The sequence below is a fragment of the Lepidochelys olivacea genome (assembly GCF_965140295.1).
Source record: "Lepidochelys olivacea isolate rLepOli2 genome assembly, chromosome: 1".
Taxonomy (NCBI): domain Eukaryota; kingdom Metazoa; phylum Chordata; order Testudines; family Cheloniidae; genus Lepidochelys; species Lepidochelys olivacea.
This window is the reverse complement of record NC_140411.1, coordinates 218,491,808-218,507,881: the sequence shown is the minus strand read 5'-3', so window position 1 is coordinate 218,507,881 and position 16,074 is coordinate 218,491,808. Positions and strand designations below refer to the sequence as shown.

Sequence of the window (16,074 nt, the reverse complement as noted above, 5' to 3'; positions counted from 1 at the left end):
ACGTTCAAGCTGTTTATCCAGGAAAAGCCAGTTTGGTCGAACGTCTGTACGGGGACTTTGGAGGGGGCCACCATGTACTGATTGGTGGACAGAATACAGGAGGCTGTCATTGGCTAAGGGATATTCTGTACGATACACCCCCCTTGCTGCTGAGGAGTATAATCGCGGGAAGGAGACCGAGGGAGAGAAGGGGGGGGGGAGACAAAGCCCCCTCCCATCACTTTGCTCAGGCAGCCCCCCAAAGGAAATTACCCAGCAGCAGCTTCAGAGACCTTGGAGGAAGAGGAATATTTCAGCCCCTGCTCCCCACACACTGTGAGTCTCCTGGGAGGATGTGGACAGCCGTTGCCCTGAGCTGCTTGCTGCACTTCACGGCCACTTCACCCATACTGTGAGTGATGCCAAAACTCCATTTCAATCCCAGTCATCAGGGGAACGACTTAAACAGATGGACCATTTTCCCATCTAGTCTGCTCCCCCGCCTCCTGCCACAGCAGGTCAGACCAACAGGCCATTGAGTCTGGGATCCCACTTTCCAGACTAGATCAGATCATTCGTCCTTCAGGTCACACATCCCGCCTCCTGCACTCCAAGAGCAAACCCATGGCCCATGGAGTCTGGCATCCTGCCCTTGTCACACTAGGGCACATCATTGGGCCAGCTAGACTGCAGCCATCAGAGGCTCCAGGTATCTGGAGGGTGTAAACTCCAAGGAGGGAGAGGAGTTGTTTAGGGGAGCCCAATAAAAGGAAGAGAGGAGTAAAGATAATAATCCGAACATGGATATATCTCCAACCTGAATCAGCAGGAGACATTTCCTATGAGTGAGGGGTCAACTAATTCCCGCTGTGGGATCCCCATTGCTTTTGACATTTACCCTATGTCAAAGCACAGCCTTGAAAGGGACTATCCTGCCTGGGGCTGCTGGGCAGCATGTGTGTCTAGGGGTGTGTGTATAGGGGTGCCCGTTCCTCTCGCTGAGTCCTCACTCTAATTCACTGCTGTGCTATTTCCTCCCTGCTGCAGACATTACATGGTGGTGATCCCTGCAGACCTCCACTACCCGTCATCCCAGGCTGCCTGTGTGCATATCAACTATAACGCGGGGAAGCTCTATATGACCCTGCTGCTGGAGCGCTCTGGGGGACAGGATGTCTTGTTGCGAAAAGAGATCACGAAGGAGAAGACCTTTGGGTGTCGCAAGTTCCAGGTGAGACTCCCTCTGCTAATGCTTTTACTCCTCCTCCTTTTCCCTCTCTTCAAAGACCTTAGCACAGGGAAAGGTATTGGTTTGGCAGCCCCTTGTGGCTGTACCCTGTAGTTATCCCCAGATCAAGTACAAGGTGGATACGTTTCCCACACTCACCACGGCCACTACAGTTCCTCCAACTTGCCCTGGAAGGACCCACTGCAGCAGAAGCAGGAGAGGTCTGTCTCCAGGCTCCCATTCCGTCCCTGGCCTCTTTCCTGAGAGAACTAATGAGGAGGCCAGTTCGTGCCAAGGGTGATGGTGCTTTGTGTGATATGGGGACTGAGACCCAGCTGTCCAGTTCACACACAGGCTACTGACAGCAGCCAGAGGAGAATGTGTGTGCATGTTATTTATAAGCTGCATTGTCACGGCTGATTCCCAGGAGGAGAGAAACTTCACTGAGATCTAGAATGAGGGGGATTTGCCTAGGTAGTGACCCTTCCAGTACAAAAGAGCTAGGATTTAGCTGTGGTTTCTTTATTGAGGCTGCTGGACACAGGCAGACCCTCTGTCTCTCCGGTTCTCCCACTGATTGACATGGCCTGGGCTGCCTGCTGGCACCACACTAAAGACCTAGCTTCATGGAAGTGGCTGCTGATTACACTGCAGCCCTCTCTCTCCCCTATGCTTCCTTGCTAACTTCTCCCACCTTTGTCTTCTCGGGGCCTTTGCCCACCCTCACCCCTATGTGCCAGGGCTCAGAGGCATCACTTGCCTCCTTTTCTCTGCTATTGCAGTTTCCTGGCCAGAAAAGAAATGGATGAAGCCCATGCCTGGTGGTTCCTAGCTGAATCTGGATCTGAGGAGCTGAGACTTTTCAGTACATGCCACTGGGTGGTGGTGGTGGTGGGGTTCTGCTGTTCTCCTTTCCCCTCCCCTGCTCCTGGCCAGGACCCCAGGGAGTTAAGCTGGGGCTGCTCACCATCTCTCTTCCTATCCAGGTTGTGCTTCCAGCTAACAGCACCGAGGAGGTTGTCAGCATCAAACTGTTCATCACTGGCCGCAGGATCGATATTCATGAGGAGAAGAAGGTTCTGATCCGCAGAGTCAACAGCGGCACCTTCATTCAGACAGACAAGCCCATTTACAAACCAGGACAGACAGGTGAGAGCTCCTGCTAGGAGCAGGTAGTGTCCATATGTGTGGGTGTCCACTCACATAAACTTTCCCCTGTACGCAGCCTGGGGCAGATCCTCTTGGGAAGCGGGGTTTGGCTGGTTTTCCAACACTGTTCCACCCTTTCCTCTAACCTGGTGGCTATTTCAGCCTTTGGCATAAGTTCAAATTGCCTCTAGGTTGTTTTAACTCTTGCTGACTTGAACACCCCAGTAAGCCCAGAGTACAATCCAGAGCAGAGAGGGACTGTGTCCTGTATCCTGCTTTGCTTCTGTAGCTCTCAACAAACAAGTTGTTAGTTTTCAGATGATACCTCCCAAGGCATATCTTGTACAAAGGTTATTACAATGGTGCATAGAGTGTGAATACATAGAATCATAGAATATCAGGGTTGGAAGGGACCCCAGAAGGTCATCTAGTCCAACCCCTTGCTCGAAGCAGGACCAATTCCCAGTTAAATCATCCCAGCCAGGGCTTTGTCAAGCCTGACCTTAAAAACCTCTAAGGAAGGAGATTCTACTACCTCCCTAGGTAACGCATTCCCGTGTTTCACCACCCTCTTAGTGAAAAAGTTTTTCCTAATATCCAATCTAAACCTTCCCCACTGCAACTTGAGACCATTACTCCTCGTTCTGTCATCTGCTACCATTGAGAACAGTCTAGAGCCATCCTCTTTGGAACCCCCTTTCAGGTAGTTGAAAGCAGCTATCAAATCCCCCCTCATTCTTCTCTTCTGCAGGCTAAACAATCCCAGCTCCCTCAGCCTCTCCTCATAACTCATGTGTTCCAGTCCCCTAATCATTTTTGTTGCCCTATACAACACTGCCCTATACAGTGGTGCATTCCCTCACAAAGGGCCATTCCACTAGTCTAGGAACACCAGAGCACATTGTGCTCTGGGCCTTTTTGCAGCCTCAGCCTATTCCCAATGTGCCACTACACCACCAGTCACGGCAACTTTATCCGACCCATGGATTCCCCTACCATAGCTGCCCTATGTACAGCCTAGTTTATGTGTGAGCCTCATTGCCCTCTATTGGATGGAGTGCAAACTGCTCAGCAGTATGTCATAGGCCCTATACTGGTAGCAGTCAATGGAGATTCTCCTTTAGCTCAAGTGGACTGATCCAGGGCTCTTGGAGCAGGAGGATCTGAGTTATATCCCTGCTGCTGCTGTGAAGTTCTGAATGGCCACAGTGTGTAGCATTGTGATGAGTGTGAAACTCCAGGAGGCCACACATCAAGTATCTGTAGGTGAACGTGCTGGGAATGTACATGTGAATGTTTGTGTGTGTGCTGGTGACATAATCAATACTACTCACAAATGTATACCCTGTGTGTGTACAGGGTAGGGACATAAGTGAATGAGGACTGGAACAGCACGGGGGCTGCAGGGCAGGACTGAGGGGCACTGGCAGAGCTGCGTGGGGAGCCCAGGGCAGGAATAGCAGGGGGGCTGCAGGACAGGTCTGAGGTAAATAGCTGATAGGTCTCCATTTTCTAAATTGTCTCCATTTTCTTTTCCCCTCTCAGTGAAATTTAGAATCGTGACCCTGAATGAGGATTTCATTCCACTCAATGACACGGTGAGACACGTGTGAGAGGATGTGAAGGAGTCTCCTGTTTCAGATCCCTTTTGTCTTAGTCTCCCCCCATCCTTGTCCAAGTTCTGTCACTTCTTTAGCTCCCAAATACATACATGGGCTTTGTTTGTCAAGTGTCTGAAGAAGAGTAACACCCAGGATAATAACTGGTAACTCAGTGTTGAAGGCAGATGGGAATGGTGTCCAATTGCTGAGCATGGAGCCCTGCTCATGTCAGCAAAATGGGCACCCAACACAGAAATTTTGTAAATGCCGATTCCTTATTCCTAGCAGCTCCTTCTGCTGTTCATGTGCAGCCTCCATTCTAGGGATGGCGCAGGAAAACCGGTTTGTTAGGAGTGCACCACTTCCTCCTCTTGGATGTACAGTGGGGATTGGATTGTTTGTAGTGAGGGCTCCCTCAGGCAAGAACTTACCTGGGACTCTTCTAAGGGATGGCCATTCCATAGCAGAGTCTGAGCTAGTGTCAGACAGGAAGGGGTTTCCCTTAGGTGGGGACTATTGAAGAATAATCTATTTGCAAATGTGGGGTGATTACCAACCTGGCTTTTACACTCTTCCTCTCGCCAGGCCTCAGTGTAATGGGCTGTGCCACCATTTCTCTGGTGATCCTTATGCAATTAGTATTGTTTGTCAGGGATCTGAGCTCCCAGGTCATTGATCAAACTGCTCTCCTTGAGAAGCTTTGTGTTTCTAATGTATTGTTTACACTGATGAGAGTGCTTTTCTCTCTTCTAATGTTGCTGCCTCTTTTTTCCGCAGTATCCGTTGGTGTTTCTTCAGGTGAGTGTCACACACACAAAAAATGGTATTTTTTGGTGCAGGTTGCAATAATTTGTTTACATTCTTGACTGTGTAGATGCCTATGTTTTGAATTTTAGAAGTTAATGGTTCTAGAAATTAGATGTTTTCAGGGCTTCCCTCTGTATTCTAGAGACTTTGAACCAAGTTCTGGTCTGTTACATCAGTGCAAATCTGAGTTACTTGAGATTTACACCACTATGAATGGGAATTCACTTTGGACCTTTATAATTACAGTTTAGAATTTTAAAAGATCTTTTCTCTAGATCAGAGCATCACTGGTCTTAGAAGCTACAACTATGTAGTCTTCAGGATTTCTAGAATATCTAGGCCATATGAAGCCCAAGAGACAAATGATTTTAGAAGCTTTAGAACTTGGGTTCTAGAGCTAAGGCCAGTTTAGAACCTGTTAGGTAATATCATCTAGAACCCTTGAAATAGCTGGATGTTGTGGATTCTGGATCATTTAGATGCTGGAGCAATTAATTATGCCTCTCTGCTGCGGGTGCAGGACCCTAACAATAACCGGATTGGCCAATGGCTGGATGTGGCTCCACAGGAAGGCATTGCAGATCTGTATTTCCAGTTAGCTGCTGAGCCCCCACTGGGGATGTACATCATCAGCGTGGCCAATGAGAAAGCACACAGCAGCTTCTCCGTGGAGGAGTACGGTACGCCTGGGGAGAAAGACAGCTATAGGGCAGGGGGAATTTTATCTGCGGGAAACAGATCCCACCTGGGGAGAGGTACGGCATCTTGGTATGAGAAATCTCCTGTGGATGGATGGGGGAGTGCTTCCTAGGAGGGAAGGTCACCCCTGACAAGGAAGGGAATCAAATCTGGTCTGATCTGAGAAGATGTCCCTGGATATTGCTAAGGAAGGAGATGATTCTCTGACCCCCCCCCCCTTTAGTGTGGACAAAGAGAGCTGTGTGTACACACCAGTCTGGTTAGGTACAGACTGCAGAGGCTATGACAGGACAATAGCAGCACTGAGCTTTCTGTCACAGCTGGCTGATCCCCAAAGCTGACTGTACTAAGGATGTTAGGGGTCGATTTTCAAAAGAGCCCAAGTGACACAAGAGAACGGTGACTTTCAATAGGACATATGCTCCTAACTCATGTGAGTGCACTGGTTATTTCTAAGGACAAAGCTGAATTTGTATACTCGCCTTCCGAAAACTGCTGGAGAAAGGGTTCATAGCTCAGTGTTTTCTGTCTGATTTCTCTACAGAGGGGCAACAGGAGCACATTGATAGCTATGGCAGCCTCTTTCCCTCTCCACTCATTACAAACAGCTGTCATAAGGTGAGGGACATTAACAGACAAATTCACTGTTGTTTGGGCCCCTACAGAGCCACAGGTCCAACACCAAGGGGGAGAATTAGGCAGGAGTGGAACTATACCTACATTTCATAAAAGAAAAAAATGGGACCCCCAATGCTACCACAGTTCAGCCCATGTTCATTCTCATCATGGCCGGCTCCTCGCCAGGGTGTAACTTCCCTCCATTCTCTCTGGTTCTTTCCTTCCAGTGCTGCCAAAATTTGAAGTGGTTTTTGAGGAGCCAACTCAGATTTATGCTTTGGATAAAACCTTCCTGCTCCGCGTGTGTGGCAGGTGAGGTGGCTGATCGGGCGGGGGGGGAGGGAGCTGCTAGTAAACTCCAGCCTGGGATGAGCAATCCCCCCATCTATTAGGGGAACCTCAAAGGGAGAATGTAACTGAGTGACTGTGTCTCCGTTATATTAGGCCAAGTTCATTCCTGGCAGCCCTTTGACATCTTTAAATAGCTAGAAAAATCACCCTAATTATTAATTGTCTCCCATTGCTCTAGCTCCTTTCATCCTAAAGGATCTCAGAGCTCTTGACAGAGTGCATATGCAGAGACCATCCAACCACTGAAATATAGTCATTTCTGGGGTGGAGCACAGCAGATATTCTATGCTAGTCACACTACAGAACAAGACAATGAGAGGGGAAAGGAAGAAAAATTTCACCAGATGATAATGGAGGGGAAATTCTAGGGAGGCAGAATGGGATGGCTCCAGATGGAATTTGGCCAGGACATGGGGATTACATATTGACGAAGAAGAGCAGCACCTCACTGAGTCAGCCTCATCAGAGCCTGCAGTATCACGCCTCTACTATCTCTCAGGGCACTGGAGTTAGTACAGACTCAAAGGGTAGCGCGTCTCCGCTGAACATCACTTATACCCCTTCACTCCTTGCAGCACAGGCTCCCTAAGCACAATGTGCTCAGATACCACAGTGATGGGTACAGGGTAAGAGCTTACACAGATCGATAAAGAGAGAGATGCTGGGGCATTGACTCAGATGGAAGAGTCTTAGAAGACATAACAAAACCAGCAGCCCCTAGGTTTGGCTTGGAGGTCTTCCATCCAAGAACTGACCAGGCCAGCCCTGCTTAGTGGCTGAGATTGGACAAGATCATGGTTCTCGTTGCTTGTACAGCTGCATCTACCTTGGTACACTTCATACACTGTGAATATCCATGAAATAAATGAGATCTGGAGGTACACTAAAGCACGCCCACCCAGATTCCTCTATATTGAACATGAGCTCACGAAAGCTCATGCTCAAATAAATTGGTTAGTCGCTAAGGTGCCACAAGTACTCCTTTTCTTTTTGTGAATACAGACTAACACGGCTGTTACTCTGAAACCAGATTCCTCTGTTTTCTTTGTGTGTGTGTGTGTGTGAATACCCTTTCCATGTGTTCCCCCACCCCCTGCACTTTCTCACATAGATACACCTATGGGAAAGGCGTGCAGGGGAAGATCCAGGTGAGCCTGTGCCAGAAGAGTTGGTGGTATTTCTACAGTACCCAGCGACCTCCTCTCTGTCAACACTACAACAACCAGGTGAGTCACTTAACAAGAGCTGAGCCCCACAGGGTGACACTCCTGTGAAGCAGGAGCTGCAATGCCAGCCGAGGTGGGCCAAGGGGAAGGAGACACAATGCAAGACATGTTATTTTAATTGATTTCACCCCATGTCTAAAACCTGTTTTTGTTCCCTGGCCCCATAACCAGCTGCCATTGTCTCTATTGTTCTTGTTAATAATCTTGGCAGTTGTCCCTTATTTGGTAGTTCGTCCCTTGCCTGGTCTCTTTTTTAACCTTGCCTGTTTTATATGATTTTTCCCACTGAACCATTTCAGATTTAACATAACACATATTAAAGTCAGAAAGCCCGAGAAGCCTTTTAACAGGGGCAACAGAGTAGACTCCTCTTCAGAGAGGCCTTTCCACCACAAAAATGACAACCTCAGCATTGACGCCCCTTTCCTCCCCAAAACCACCAACCAACCACCTCTCTCTCTCTCTCTCTCTCTCTCTCTCTCCCCCCCCCTCATTGTCTTGCTCTCTTTGGTGCTGAGATCCACCCACTGCTGACACCATGTCGTGTTGTGTGGTGGTGCAGACAGAAGCCAAAGGCTCAGCACTATGTGCATACAATGGTGTTTAGTGAGACTTACCTCATTGACTCTTGAAGCGTATCTACACAGCCTCGGGGAGGGGGTGGGGGGTGCTTCGCAGTGTGGCTAGACTGACACATGCTAGTTCTGTTGATCTAGGTCCCTAAAAGTAGCAGTGTGGCTGCAGCCATGCGGCTATGGTTAGCGCACTAGCTTGAGCGGAGCTATCACCTCTGTCTCCCCGTGCTCGGAAGCACTCTCCAGCTGCATCATGGACACTCCTTTCAAGTGCCTTGCAGTACAGAGCAGGTTGGGCTCCCTAGGAGCAGGGGTTCTGTTCTGACAGAGAGGTAGCTCATTCCGTGACATCTGTCCCTCCTGCAGTGCTGTGCTGTCCCAGCACCAATCACCTTGCTCTCCCTTGTTTTCAGACTGATAAGATGGGTTGCTTCTCCACGTCTGTGTATCTTTCTGTCTTCAACCAGATCTCCTCTGATTACCGCAGCAACATAGATACAGTGGTCACATTGGTAGAGGATGGCACAGGTAACCTCAGAAGTCTCTCTGAGGGTATAGGAAAGGCACTTGAATAAACATGCACCAGTATTATCTGGGACATCAGAGACTGTCAGCCCTGTTCTTAGTCCATTGGGAGCATTGAGATACAGGCTCACAGGAGGTTCTGGAACTGGCCCTTCTTGGAGCCCATAGGGGGTTCTGTGCTCCAGTGCTCACTGGTTAGGCACCGGAGCTAACCCGTTATGGGTATAACATAAGGCATGTTGCTCTGTGGGTCCATAGGGGTGGTGTGGTCTGGTCTGGTCTGGTGTCATGATGGGTCACTGACAGTTCTCCTATAGACATCTGTAATTAGGTAGGGAGACCAGATAGCCAGGGTCCTGTGAGCACTATCTCCCTGGGGGTATCAAGTGTGTGCAGCCTAATACATGTTTGTCTCACCAAATGGCCTGCTCTCTAGTTGAATTGCCCAATGGGATGGTTCTTTGTTCCCTGCCTCTCTCTCTCCCATCTCTTCTCCTGTCCCTTTCACTCAGAGGTGCAGGTCAATGCCTCCCGCAGCTTCTTCATCTCCAGGACAGCTGGGACGGCCACATTTGAGGAGGTTAATCCTTATTACTACACTGGCGAGATCTACACAGGGAAGGTAACTCTTAGCTAAACCCTCCAGAGAGTAAGCAGAAATAATGTGCTCCTAACTGTATCCTCAGCTGTGTCTCCTTGCCCTGCTTTGTCCCCAGCACAAGCTCTGGGATGCCACAGAGACTGAGTAATTCCCAGCCAAAACACTTGGTTCAGGTGGGGTTAAAACTGAGGTACAAATCAGTGACTCGATAAAAAATACAAACCCCACACAGGAATGTCAATTGCTAAAAAAAAAAAAAAAAAAAGCCCCAAGGACTAAAAATCCAGGGGATTCAGAGTTAGACCTCAAGGACACCCCAAACATTTGAAAGTATAGAATTCTGTAGGCCAGGCTCCCAAGTAACCCTCTGCTGGGTCTGTGTGCTGCCTCTTCATATGGCAATAAAGGAGACGATGACTCTTAAGAGCAGTGCTGGTAATGCTGATGGCGACGGGGGTGTTCTCTCTGCCCGGGGAGATACTGACGGCGAGTTGGGTGAGATGGAGCTGGAGATTCCATACGTTGATGAAACTGCTTTGTGTTCCTCTCTTCCCCATGTGATTCTCAGATTAAAATCGTCGATCACCAAGGCAAAGCAATGAATAACACACCAGTTTACCTTATACTAAGCTACACCAGGCTGCGGTTTAACAAGACGTACATCACAGATGACTCTGGAAGAGCTTCCTTTGAGCTAAACACGAATGCTTGGAATGGTGCCTCGGTCTCTTTGGAGGTAAGTGAGGAAGACTCCATCTCATGATTTGTGAAAGTTAGGGACTAATACCACTTTCCAGAACCAGGTTAGTGCTCTGCAGGCATCTCCCTCCCACCCCCACCAGTTCTAATGAAGAACCATATTTCAGACTTGCATCACCTCTGGATATTCCAGTTCTTGGCTTCCCACCAAACAGCTCCTTTGATGTACGTTATTCCTAAACTGTGGATCCAAGTTATGCTAGCCCTGGGCTCCTCACATAACTGCTGGCATTCCTCAATGACCTGCTGACGTTCCAATCATGAGCTTCTCATACCAGCCTAGGTATGTGCAAGCAAGTTAGTATGTAGTGTAGCTCCTTTCAATCCAGTGGATTTACACCGGGGATGAATTTGGCCTAGGATCTCTAAGTCATGTCTAGGATCTTGACCCCCCTAGTTCCAGAATCTCTCTCATCTGATGTACTCACCCAGAGAGTTCACTGTTTATTTTCTAACAGGGGAGATTCCTGCTTCAGGACCCAGTATATGTGCCAGGGACAGTCAATGTGTATTACCAGAATGCCTACCACTTCATACAGCCATTGTACACCACCACCAAGAGCTTCCTCAGGATCGTACGTGTTCCAGGAACACTGCCCTGTGGCAAAAATGAGAGGGTGCAGGTGGACTTCAGAATTTACCAGAAAGACTTGAGTTATGGTCCCAAGAGTGTGGATTTTTCCTATTATGTGAGTCGCTAGGGAAATGTAAGGGGGTGATGGGTTAAAAATGCTGGATCAGAAACCTCGAGCGACTCAAGCCCTGGTTGCACAGAACAGAGAATGTGCACACACACCTCTGCCTCCCTGCTAGTGTTCCTCAGCTCTGCATTTGAGAAACCACCTTTATGGAGGGGAGAGGGAAGTTCAACATCCATGGCCCAAACAGTCCTTGGTCTCTAAACTAAGATGTCCAGTGTAGTGGCCATTTATTTATTGTTTCCCTCTATTCAATGTGGCAACTGTGCCATTAGGAACAGGGCCACTTAAATAATTTCAATAATGAAGTCCATTGATCAGCTGTCAAATGGGCAGGACTTTCACTCACTACTGACCCTGGACTAGATCAGAACTGGTGCCTGACAGGTAAAAGTTTTCATATCCCAGTCTCTTTATCCCCCTAAGTCCTCTGCACCCAGTGGCTCAATTGTAGCTGGTCCCATGGAGGGTGAAAGGCTCTATGTCTCATTCTCCCTAAGTTGCCATCCATGGAGAGTCTGGTCTGCGTAATGATGTCAAGCTATTGACCGTATTTCTATTTCCTAGCCCTTCTCTTATGCCTCTTTCTCTCTTCTCCCTTAGGTCATTGGGAAAGTGGGGATTGTCCTTTCAGGTCAGAAGACTTTCTTGGTTGGGTCATCAAAGAGTAAGTGCAGGCAACTCTTCTACATCGTGATCATTCTGTGCTGTGCTGTGTCCCCACAAGCTCTGCTCCATGATGTAAGCCATGTAGGGTAACTTTAGGAATCTCACTCCTTGCAAGGCTGACATCTGCTAACATCCAATGAGCTGAAGCTCTCAGCCCCCTCAGGTGGTGGTTAGAGACAGGGAGATCCTCTGGCTGATCTATAATGGCAGGTCAGAGCTTGAGGAGTCCACGAGGACACTGATTATTTCATGGGCTTCTCTGGAAATGTCCTTGGTTCTGAGTGACCCGATTCCATGCGACAAAGGCAGGGAGAAAGGGAGCAAAATGGCAGAGGAAGAGTGATGGCAAAAAGGGAAGATCTTGGTACATTTGGTAGTGGAAACATACCCTTCTTTTCCTCTTTCTTTCTCTCCAATCCCTCCTCCCCCATCCAGTGATGACGGGCACTTTCTTCATTCCTCTGGTCTTCACCTCCGACTACGCCCCAGCTCCTACCATTGTAGTTTATGTCATCTTCCCCACTGGAGGAATCATAGCTGATAGTGCCCCCTTCAGGGTCTCCATGTGCTTCAAAAATGAGGTAGGACTCATGGCTGAGAGCTCTGGGTTCATGGGTGTGTGCATCTGGGGAAAGAATGCAATAAGGTTATGAGGGTGTGAGGAGTAGATAAATATGGGTGGCTGGGTGTAACTGAGTGGCTGGGGTAATGATTCATTGGGAATATAGGGACCTGTATTTCAATGTATGGTTTTGGGTGAGGCACTTAGGGGAAGGGTAGCTGAAGAAGAGGGTTTCAATGAACATTCTAGTGACTTCTGGAATCAAGTTCCTCAACCACAAGTTGAGAGAGCCCTGTGTCCTGCACACACAAGTCTCACTCCTGAGGACTGACAGCTCCGTTATTCCACAGGAGCCTAGCTATCATGGGGAACTATGATCAGGCAAGGTGAGCAAGTGCTTTAGGACAGTGATTCTCAACCAGAGGTACTTGTACCCACCGGGGGCATGCAGAGGTCTTCCAGGGGTTACATCGACTCATCTAGATATTTGCCTAGTTTTACAGCAGGCTACGTGAAAAGTCTGTCTTGAAGTCTTTAAACCACGATTTGAGGACTTCAATAGCTCAGACATAGGTGAGAGGTTTTTTGCAGGAGTGGTGGGTGAAATTCTGTGGCCTGCGTTGTGCAGGAGGTCAGACTAGATGATCATAATGGTCCCTTCTGACCTAAATATCTATGAATCTATGAAAAGCACTAGCGAAGTCAGTACAAACTAAAATTTCATACAGACAATGACTAGTTTATACTGCTCTATGTACTATACACTGAAATATAAGTACAATATTTATATTCCAATTGATTTAATTTATAATTATATGATAAAAATTAGAAAGTAAGCATTTTTTCAGTATTAGTGTGCTGTAACACTTCTGTATTTTTATGTCTGATTTTGTAAGCAAGTAGTTTTTAAATAAGGTGAAACTTAGGGGTACGCAAGACAAATCAGACTCCTGAAAGGGGTACAGTAGTCTGGAAATGTCGAGAGCCACTGCTTTAGGAAACCTGGGATAGTCTCATGGAGGGTTTGAAGAGAAGGACTGAGTCCTTTGGATCTGACCTGGTATTTAGAGATGAGATTGTGTGTTGAGAAGTGCACTGGATTGATGTTCTCTCAGAAGACTGTGCTGCTGTGTTCTGCTCTTTAGGTGTCTCTAGTTGCATGTTTCCCCTACTCTCCAATTGTCCTTACTCCTCAGTTGTCCTTCCCTTCAGAGTCCCATCTCATGGGTCATCTGCTCCCATAGCTGCTTCATTCTCTCCTGAAGCAACTGGCTTCCCTGAGGTGAATCCTAGGGGACTACCTTCACCTGGATTATGTGGGGCTCCTCTGTGCTCTAGTGACTTTGCAGGCTGATCAGCAGAGAAAACTCTCTCTCTGCCTTTCTCCCCTCCCTTCTCATGTTCTTTCCCCTTGTGCCCTTCAAGGTGAAGATAGGGTTCTCAGAGGATGAGGCCCTCCCTGGATCTGAGGTCAGTCTCCGGCTGCAGGCAGCTCCCAGATCCCTGTGCGCTGTCCGAGCCGTGGATCAGAGTGTCCTACTGATGAGGCCAGAGAGAGAACTGAGCAACTCCATGGTAAATTACTCTGTCAGTCTGTCTGTGTGAAAGGAAGAGCAAGTGAGCGAGAGAGAATAAGACGACTACATTGCATCTATACAGTGCTGTCCTTCCAAGGCACTCAGAGTGCTCCACGAAGGGAAATAGTAGCATTATCCCTGCTGTGCAGACGGGGAATGTGCAGCACAGGCAGGGGAAGTGACTTTCTCAAGGTCACAGAGTCATCATCAATCCCAAAGGGACAGACGGAATGCCACCGGGATCCATTTTTTGCTAGGCCCTTAAGGTGGTCTGTCTGGATATTCAGTTGTTGATCTTAATAAGCCACCAATGCTTTTGACGATTACATGATCGCCAGCCATGTAGCAGCATTCTTTGGTAAACAAACTTCATAATTCATTGGTCTGCATACAGTGCACGTTACTAAATCCAGGATTAGTTCCTGTCTCCCAGCCTCATGCTCAGTACACCAGACCATGTTGCCTCTCCAAGAAGAAAATAGGAGAAATGGAGAAGCGTGACTGAGAGCCTGTTTGGAGAGTCTATCTCATAGGCTGGGTCTAAGCTTTCCATACTTGATAGCATGGAACAACCATTCAGACAGATCTCTGGTGTGTTAGGAAAGGTGTATGTTGGTTCATCTTTCCACTGACTGGTATTTTTTTCTCTTTCTTGATTTTCCCAGATCTATGGGCTGTTCCCCCATATTTTTCGTGGTGGATACCCTTACCAAGTGTCTGAAGATGACTTCTTATGCTGGTCTCGCGAACCTCACCAGCCTGATGTGTTTATGGTGTTCAGAGTAATGATCTTTGATTCTTCCTCATTGGCTAGGTGGAGCAGGGTCTCTGACATTATACGTTATTAGGAAACAGCTCTAGTAATCATTGATATTCCGTTGATTAGCTGGATGAGTCACCTGATATTAGTGACCTATAGGAAATTTAGTTATTATACATTGATATCCCATTGGTGGCATGGTTCAGGGCTCCAAACATAATCGGTCAGTAGGAAAGAGTTTTACTTAAGGTCTTCATTCTCTATGGGTTAGTGGTTTAGAATGCCTACAATTAGATGGCCAATTCAGCACTGATGCCTCACTGGGCAGTTTGCTGAGGGCATCTGACATTAGTGGTCAACAGGAAACAGTCTTGTTGTGCATTGAGGAACCCGCTTATAAGAGATGTATATGGGAAAGATGTCCAATAGGAACACTGCTGTTTCCACATAGGCCCTATAGACTTTGAAGAAAAATAAACTTGCACTGAGTGAGTCAGGCCTGATAAATCGACTCAAGAGGCTTCATTGTCTCACTGCTGTGGAATATAAGTAATTCCCACTTGAATCAAAGTGAGAGATTCATATCATATAGCAGAGGGAAAACTGGGTCCTTGCTTTATAAGGGAGATGAGCAGCCTGAGGGACAAAGGGCAGCTGATAGAGGGAAAGGGAAGGATGGGTTTCTGATATCTAAATTCTCAGCATTTTCTCTCTTTCTCTCTTTCTTTCTCTCTTTCTTCAGGAAATGGGCTTGAAAATCATGTCCAACACCTATATCAAGAAGCCGAGAGAGTGCACAACTACTGTGGCTATGACAACAACAATGGTGACTGAATTGGAGAGCACGGTCTCCGTGCTAACCAGACCTACATTTCTCACAAGTGAGCGCTTGCTAGCTATTCTTTCTGCCTCCTCTTACTTCTCACTGGAGGGCTCAGTCTTATAGCTGAAACCAGCACAGAGTTCAAGGTAAGCAGTCCATGCTGTGATTGCAAGTGATAGAGGAAAACAGAGAGACAAAATGTTGCTTTGCCCTGAACTTGCTTTCTGGGCTGTCTGTGACTGAGGGGTTGATCCCCCTGAAATGTCAGTGAACTGTTGTTTAAGACATGTCTGTCATCTGATTAGCTGACATCCACACTTTGTGTCTCTGAGCCAAATGGAAGACTATCTACTCTGAATATGGTTCTGAGGTTCCTACAGTAATTGAATCTTCTTTAAATAGTGTCCCTATGGCTGCTCCACTTCAGGTATGTGTGTGCCCCACGCACCTTCAATCAGAGATTTTGATAACGGGGTCTGTTTGATCCGTGCAGGCACCTTTCATTATTACCTCGTGCCCTGCCCTGAAGCTATATAGTGCTGAGCAGGCAAACTGCCCTCAGTTCCGTCTCAACCACCTCGGCCTGAGATGGAGCTTTAGTGTGTCCACCCGGAGCATGACTTGGCTAGATGTTGTATCTAGTTTTTAGTTTAGTCTAGTTTATTAGTTAGCAAGTTTAGCTTAGCTTGTTATTTTGAGGATTGTTTCTCCTCTCCCCTCTCTTACGGCAGGCTTGCCTTCCTCAAGAGGGCATGCCTGGTTTATGGGGGTTTAAATGCTGCCCCACTTGCTGGGAGACCATCCCAGTTTGTGATGGCTCCTCGAAGTGCATCTGCTGCCTTGAAAAGTCGCACGTACCACAGAACT

General features: G+C 47.7%; 1 protein-coding gene across 1 annotated transcript in view; it reads left to right on the top strand.

The window, feature by feature from the left end:
• Positions 1-332: 332 nt before the first annotated feature.
• Positions 333-16,074, top strand: part of LOC311521021 (alpha-2-macroglobulin-like protein 1) — a gene marked incomplete at its 5' end in the record, with an annotated part of 37,297 nt that continues 21,555 nt past the window's right edge. The window contains 16 exons of the mRNA XM_084629091.1: positions 333-391; positions 1,027-1,210; positions 2,194-2,356; positions 3,902-3,954; positions 4,735-4,755; positions 5,285-5,444; positions 6,309-6,393; positions 7,544-7,658; positions 8,647-8,761; positions 9,271-9,380; positions 9,928-10,095; positions 10,577-10,693; positions 11,420-11,483; positions 11,921-12,066; positions 13,473-13,622; positions 15,127-15,265. Coding sequence (XP_084485217.1) covers positions 333-391; positions 1,027-1,210; positions 2,194-2,356; positions 3,902-3,954; positions 4,735-4,755; positions 5,285-5,444; positions 6,309-6,393; positions 7,544-7,658; positions 8,647-8,761; positions 9,271-9,380; positions 9,928-10,095; positions 10,577-10,693; positions 11,420-11,483; positions 11,921-12,066; positions 13,473-13,622; positions 15,127-15,265 — 1,849 coding nt within the window. The remainder of the gene's footprint in view (positions 392-1,026; positions 1,211-2,193; positions 2,357-3,901; positions 3,955-4,734; positions 4,756-5,284; positions 5,445-6,308; positions 6,394-7,543; positions 7,659-8,646; positions 8,762-9,270; positions 9,381-9,927; positions 10,096-10,576; positions 10,694-11,419; positions 11,484-11,920; positions 12,067-13,472; positions 13,623-15,126; positions 15,266-16,074) is intronic.